Source organism: Musa acuminata, chromosome BXJ1-9 (genome assembly GCF_036884655.1).
Source record: "Musa acuminata AAA Group cultivar baxijiao chromosome BXJ1-9, Cavendish_Baxijiao_AAA, whole genome shotgun sequence".
Taxonomy (NCBI): domain Eukaryota; kingdom Viridiplantae; phylum Streptophyta; class Magnoliopsida; order Zingiberales; family Musaceae; genus Musa; species Musa acuminata.
Window position 1 is genome coordinate 5,966,477 of NC_088335.1, and position 7,573 is coordinate 5,974,049.

Below are 7,573 nucleotides of genomic sequence, written 5' to 3' on the forward strand. Positions count from 1 at the left end.
AACCTTAATATCTTATAAACAATAGGATAAAGAAAATTGGATGGAAAACATGGGAAACAATTTTGAGAATAAAGTATATGAAAATATCGTACAAATCGACGAGAACTGAATTGGACCAAAATATAATTATAAACTTGGACCGGCCACAATCTAAGGGCAAAAGATCTTTCTTAAATCAAACGAGTGATCTATGGTTACTGTGAGAAAGTGAAAATATCTGGGTTTTTTATCCAGTATTTTTTTTGAAAATAAATATTTTTTAGAAACTATCGTTTACAACATATAAGACGCTCAAAGATTGAAACTATCGACAAAGACTTTTTAGTAAATTATCCTTTACAATATGACTGGCCATAAAGAACTTTCCATATCATGTATAACATCATGCCATCAGAAACAGAAAAAGAAAGGAGCATTGTAAGTCAAGAGAAATAGACAACTTTGACGTTAGCCTTTAACTTATCTCTTGTCTGTTCATTCGACATGGAGATCAGTCTCCAGCAGCCATAAGCCAACTTTTGACGACTCGAGAGGCCACGAAGGGACTTTCCCTGTCGTGTGTTCCCTTCTGTTGGTGGTCAGAAGCAACAAACGAGGAGACCCATCAATCTATCGAACACCAACCGGCCCGTCCATCTCGAGCCTCGGAAAGATGCGGCACAAAAATGCAAGTGAATCGTTGAAGTAGATAAAAAGGTCGCAGCACATGTTTTTCTTGAGGAGAGATGCACAATTTGTTTTGTGGGTGGAAATAGAAGTCATGAATGAAATGCTATCCAGCCCTCATCCACAAATAGAGTAGTCCTTTCTAGTCTATTTCAATATTAATTATCAGATTTGATAGGATAATTAAATTAATAAATTCATCGAGCTTGAATCATTGATCTTTAATATTTATTTAAAAAAACAAAAGAAAAATAGAGATCCACCAAACTCTTCAGCTTCAATGGACAAAATGAAAACTAGTACTGTACATTTCTTCCCATCCTTCTCATACGTGCAGCGTTATCAAAAGATACAAAGAAGAATACATCAACGACTCATTGATCATTTTGAATAGGACATGTAGCGGCGTTCCACAGTCTTTCCAAATCTAACTCGTCCCTATCCTTGCGAAGTCTTCTTTGGAAAATGCAATGATGCCTCTCGAATCTGTCGTGCATGGCTTTCGCAAACAACGTTACCTTTACAACTCCACCTCTTTGGAAGAAAAGAAGAGCCAGAAATAAATGGTTCTAATCTTCCCATTCTGGATTAGAAGACTTGCAATGCTACGAGCATCGACATACTCTTAATCATTTCTACTACTGAGTTATATTGTGAACTGAGCATGTGTAGAAATATTTTTTATTACTTTGATTTCTTTAGTGTTCACACAATTATCGGAAACAGAATAAGCTAACACATTAGGTTACGAAATATTGATTTTCTATAGAACTCCAAGAAGAAAGGTAAGAAGATAGTAAAAGTAACGAAATATTGATTTTCTATAGAACTCCAAGAAGAAAGGTAAGAAGATAGTAAAAGTAACGACGAGTACTTCCGATATAATTTTTTTAAAATAATGAAGAAATCAATCATAGCTTATAAAAGAGAAGTTCGAAAGTTCTCTTAGAAGAAGAGAAGGCTAATCATAAAGTCTATGAACTGTTTCACTTTTGGTATCATTAAAATAATATTTTTAATTCTAACCATTAATTGATGGTGAGAGAATAAGTAAATCTCACTCATAATATGCATGAAATCATGGAAATGTTTTTCAATAAAGCATCAAGTTCATGTATTATCATGTATTTTATTGATTGCATATCATGCGTATGATTGTTGAACAACCAACGGTACAAAGTTCTACTTATAAGATTCATTTACTTGAGTTGATGTAATTTGACATGTGACATATACCATCTCGAGTCTGAAGAGTAATTTAACATGTTTTGCACGTGCCAATGACATATAGCACATTCTCCGCATGCGGCTAGGTCTCAATATGGCCCCTATTCAGTTCTATAACTCGTATTTGTACACCATTGACGAATCCATTTGGATCTCAGTATGAACCCTCATCTGCCCATTGGAAGCATAAGAAATATATTGGATACGATTTATCTTTAGTTATTAGATCCATAGTGCATAGTTATACATGTAATATCTGATTTCAACTTCAATGACTTCAAACTATTACAGGATTTAATTAATCCTCGCATGATCATATGTTTTGGTAAAAGCAATATTATACGACAATGGTAGGTTTTATTTTGTATTAACTTTACGGTTTACTACATAACTTCATCGTTATCAATACGTAGCCTTTGACACACGGCAGAGACAACAATAATACTCGAGACAACGTAGACATATGCTTGCGAACTAATAATGGCATAGTGATGGCTTCAAGCGCTAATCTCGTTGGTGACCACCGGGAAATCAATGGCCAGGATCTTGTCAATGGCTGCACGGAATGCCTTCCCGAATGCCACATGGCTGGGGTGCTTTATGTAGGTGGCAAGGTCTTCGGCACTCCCGAAGGTCAAGAGGAACGCATGAGTGAAGCCTTGGCCGAGCCTCTCGTCCTTGAGCACGTCCTCTCCCCTGAAGAATTGTCAGGTACCGATGTGCTAAACGATGCATGCAACTCCTAACTAAGACACACATAGCACAGACGAGGAATGCATTTATGGATGAGTTCCTTACCATTCAAAGGATTTGACGACGTCTATCTCCGAGACGAGTTTCTGCAAACCTTGCAGCAGCTCCTCCACCGCCGCCTCGTCCTTGAACTTGGCCAGAACGAGATGCCTAATGCTCCCCATATGTTATTGTGTTCTATGGATACTTGGAGCGAGGGATGGGGAAGACTGGGAGGATGGCAATGGTATTTATAAGCAAGGAGAGGGCTATAGGGATCACCGTGGAAGGTCACTGGCCACAGCTTCCGGAATGCCCCTCGTGCCTTCCGACTACAAGCTGGTGGGGATGCGTTGGTACGAAGAGCAGGAGACTTTGAGAAGCCAGAAAGCGGGCGATGTTGAATAAAGGAGCCAATCATGCTTCTTATAATAATGCCTGCAGCTACAATATGGTGGTGCCATTACCGACTATTCTGCCTGACAGAGGGGGCCGACGCTCACTGTGTGTCTGCTGCTGCTGCCTTTTATCCATTCAACACGATAGACATATCTTTTTCCTATATTTTACTATAAAAAAAGGAATTAAGAGAGTCGAATAATCAATAATTTAATAGTTTCAATTTTAAATTCTATCTCATATATGCTAATGTTAACCGATTTTTTCAGATAAAAAAGAGGTGAGGGGATTTTTGAACCCAATTCTAAGGTAAGATATTGATATAGAAAAAAAAAAAAGAGAAGAGTGATGGATGATTCTAAGAAGAATTTATTTTATTTTTCTGTGGAAGATACCTTCAAAAAAGAAAGATGTAAAGGGTCTCTCCATAACCATCCTTTCCTAACAAAAATAAATATCAAAATTTGTTTTCCAAAAAATTGAGATGATAAATATATGCCATCACACAGTAAATCTCATTATTCTATACTCGAGAAAACGAAATAGCTTTCGAATATAAAGAGTTACAATAGCAATGTATACTCGGATATCAGAAATGGCCACAAAAACACATTGGCAATGTATAACACGTGTAGTGTGGATATGATATTTTCTAAGTGCATTTGCCGTGGACAAGTGAAAAAGGAGCCCTCAAGCCTGAATTCTTTAATGTCCTCCAACATAAATAAATTAGAAAGCAAGCGATGCAGATCATAATCTAGTAAAGAACGAGATCCATTTATGCCAAACATGAAAGGCCATAGAAGTTGTCTTGTATGAAGTAAGTTTATATTATCTCTTAGAAGTGTCATGATGCAAACCCTACCTAATCCCACTATAGAATCTTTAGTTAAAGGCTACATATTTATATTATCTCTTACTTTTTCTTTCTCTCTCTATGCCATGATTCATCCTCAATCGCTAAAAGTCACTATCTACACATCAAAAGGGACGAAGAAATAAAAAGAAAACTTTGAAGTTCTAATAAAATAAATCAAAAGCCACCATTATCTCAGCTTCTATATCAATAATTTTCTGTCTATTCGAATTACGGCAATGAGTGGTGACGAAGGGATCTTCATATCACGTGCAAACATTGTGTGATCGGGAAAAAGTGAGCCATGGAGTTCTGATAAAAGGACAGCTTCGACATCTTCATCGACACGGAGATCAGTTTCCGGAAGCGTATCCTATCGTTTACTATATGAGTGGCCACGGAGGGACTTCCCTTCTCATGCGTCTCTTTCGATCGGTGGTCACCACCGGCATTAGGTATAGAAGCCGACGACGAAGAGGCCGATCTCCCATAACAGCCATGCCGGCCATACGTGAAGTCAAAACAGGTCCGGCATGCACCACAAAAAGGGACTAATTGACCGAAGTAGACGAAGTTTTCACTCCACGTTTTAATTGACCGGAAGCTCTCAATGATGCCACTGTAGTAATCATGTACTACACTTTGTGCGACTACGTAGTCTACTGTCTCATGCCAATAAATGGAAGAGAGAGAATCAAAGTATTATTAATGGTGTTACTCAAATGTTTACGTGTGCATGTAGCGTAAGAATATCTATTGAATAAATTAAAAATCTTAGAGATGTGTTTAGTTCTGAGATTGATAATTATTTTGAGATTTTTGAAATGGGTGTCCTAGAAGAATAAAAAAATTCTAATATGAGAATTAATCCTCCTATAGTAATCAACTATTCTATAAATATTATATGTATCTTTAGTTTGATAAGGGAATCGGGGTTTGACTATTCTATAAATATTATATGTATCTTTAGTTTTGATGGGGGAGAGATGCGAGGAGTATTTGGGTGCCTCTCTAAGAGAAAATAATAAGTAAAATTTTCATGATTTGTGAAGTGTAAAAAGGGATTATGCTTAAATGCGACAATTTAAAGTAAGTCTTGTAATTGATATGAATAATTTGATCTTTTTCATAGATAAGGAGTTATCGAGTAATATTAATTTTTTTTTAAAAGAGTTTATGATTCCTCGTGAAGAGAGAAAACTATAGTAATCATGGTTTGGCTATTCTATAAATATTATATGTATTTTTAGTTTTGATGGGAGAGAGATATGAGGAATATTTGGGTGCTCTCGAGTTTCATCCTAAAATGTTTAGAGAGGGTAAGAGAAAATATATAAGTAAAATTTTTATGATTTATGAAACGTAAAAAGGGATTATGCCAAAGTGTGATAATTTAAAGTAAGTCTTTCATACAGCGAATAATTTGATCTTTTTCGTAAACATAGATAAGGAGTTATGGAGAAATATTAAATCTTTTTTTAAAGAGTTTATGATTCACAATTGTATCAAAGAAAGGAAAAGGAAAGCATTGAAGTTTTGACGAGCAGACACAAGATTGATATCAACTTTTAGATTTTTGTAGGCTGTTCATTGGACATGGAAATCAGTATTAGACTCACACTCTTTGACAGGCCACGAAGGGAGAGTTATCGTATGTATCAACTTTCCTTATCATACAGAAAAAGAAGAAGAACAAGAAGAAGAAGAAACTAATAACCCTATCAACAGTAGACAGCTGCATTCTCGTGTCAGAAGTCAAACAGATATGGACACCAAAGAGATACCGAATATATTTGACTTGCCTCGAGTCGAGGCAAGTCGCTCTCCACGTTTTCCACAAGCTTAAACCCAATAAATTTGACTTAAATTGACGTAATCAAGTTCTACAAATTTCATTAGATGACAAATAGATATCAACGCGATCATACGAAATCGTGAGTAATTTGCTTTCGGTGGGTATCATATGATGTTACTCGATCTTAACTTTTTTTTCTTCGTGAAACTAAATAAGCTTATTAGTATTCCAATAAGTCAAGTATTTGTTTTGGATGGGCCCAACATGATTTTACCTTATGATATTGATAAGGGATAATTTGGTCACTCGATTATTGATGCGACCAATAGGCTCGCGAGGAATTATCCGTTTTAGACGATGGGGGTGTTAGGCTGACAGCTCATATTCAGCCCAAGGTGGGCTTTATTAACCCATAGCTCACCCCCTCTTAACTTAATTCTAATTTATATTAGGGAGGGTGTGATGGTTATAAAAAGAGGTAGAAAAAGGTTGCAACGAGGTAGTGCAAAACCCACAACTATGACAGATGATGAGTAGAAGAAGAGGTTAGATCAAAAAACAGTTAGGTTTATTCGACAGTGGCTTGATGATAGTGTCTTTCACCATATTTCTACTGAAAGTTCCGCATATTCTCTTTGGAAAAAATTGAAATGTCTCTATGAAAGAAAAATAGCTGGTAACAAAGCTTTTTTGATCAGAAAACTTATGAACCTAAAATATAGAGAAGGTGCTTCTATTGCTGAGCATTTGAATGAAATGCAAAGTATTACTAACCAAATATCATATATGAAAATATCTCTTGATGATGAATTATAAGCATTGTTACTTCTCGGTTTATTACCAGAAAGTTGGGAGACACTAGTGGTTTTCCTTAGTAATTCTACGCCAGATGATGTTGTCACCATGAGTCAAGTAACAAGCAGTTTGTTGAATGAGGAGTTAAGAAGAAAGAATTCAGCAACATCTCAAAATGATTCATAGGCACTTATCTTAGAGAACAGAGGAAGGTCAAAGACTAAAAGCAGTTCACGCATGGGTAGGAGCAAGTTAAGATCAAGAAAAAATATTGTTTGCTATAACTGTGGTGAGAAAGGACATTACAAGAACCAATGTAAACAACCTAAGAAGAGTAAGAAAAAAGAAAAAAAAGTAGAGTCTACAAAGTCAAAGAATAATATTACAGCTACAGTGCAAGGTGGTGATTATTTGATTTTGTCTTCTTCTGATGATATTTTTTTTTATGTATGTCAGGATCTTGAGTGGGTGATTGACACAGGTGCTTCTTATTATGCTACACCACGGAGAGAGCTTTTTGCTACATACAAGTGAAAATTTTGGTGTTGTCAAGATGGGCAACTATGACACAACAAACATCATTGACATGGGTGATATCTATTTAAAGACCAACCTTGGCTGCAAGTTGGTGCTTAAGGATATGAGGCATATGGTTGATTTGAGGCTGAATTTAATTTCAGTTGGAAGACTAGATGATGAAGACTATGATAGCAGATTTTACAAAGGATAATGGAAGCTCATTAAGGGTTCTCTTGTTATAGCTAGTGGAAAGAAACATCATACTTTGTACAGGTTGCAAGCTATAGCTTATGGTGAGCAGTTAAATGCTACAGAGAAAGACTTCAATATGAAGTTATGGTATAGGCGACTAGAACATATGAGCGAGAAGGGGCTGCAAGCTCTTTCCAAGAGAGAGGTATTGCTAGACCTCAAAGGTACACATTTGAACCCTTGTATTGATTGTTTGGCTGGTAAACAACATAGAGTTTCATTTGCTAGTCCTATTGTGTCTAGAAAAATGCATGTCTTAGACCGTGTTTATACAGATGTATGTGGTCCTTTGAGGACAAAAACTCCTAGTGGATCTGTTGATATTCCTAGTA

General features: G+C 36.2%; 1 protein-coding gene across 1 annotated transcript; it reads right to left on the bottom strand.

Annotated features, from left to right (window-relative positions):
* Positions 1–2,230: 2,230 nt before the first annotated feature.
* LOC103997389 (stress-response A/B barrel domain-containing protein At5g22580) lies at positions 2,231–2,984 on the bottom strand. Its single transcript, XM_009418587.3, has 2 exons — positions 2,692–2,984; positions 2,231–2,589 (listed from the first exon to the last, which is right to left on the bottom strand). The coding sequence occupies exons 1-2, from the start codon at positions 2,808–2,810 to the stop codon at positions 2,391–2,393; spliced, it is 318 nt and encodes a 105-aa protein (XP_009416862.1). The 5' UTR covers positions 2,811–2,984; the 3' UTR covers positions 2,231–2,390.
* Positions 2,985–7,573: the final 4,589 nt, after the last annotated feature.

Coding starts and splice junctions, on each gene's coding strand:
- LOC103997389 (XM_009418587.3), bottom strand. CDS start 2,810: ATGGGGAGCATTAGGCATCTCGTTCTGGCCAAGTTCAAGGACGAGGCG. Junction 2,590..2,691: donor GTCGTCAAATCCTTTGAATG/GTAAGGAACTCA, acceptor ACAATTCTTCAG/GGGAGAGGACGTGCTCAAGG.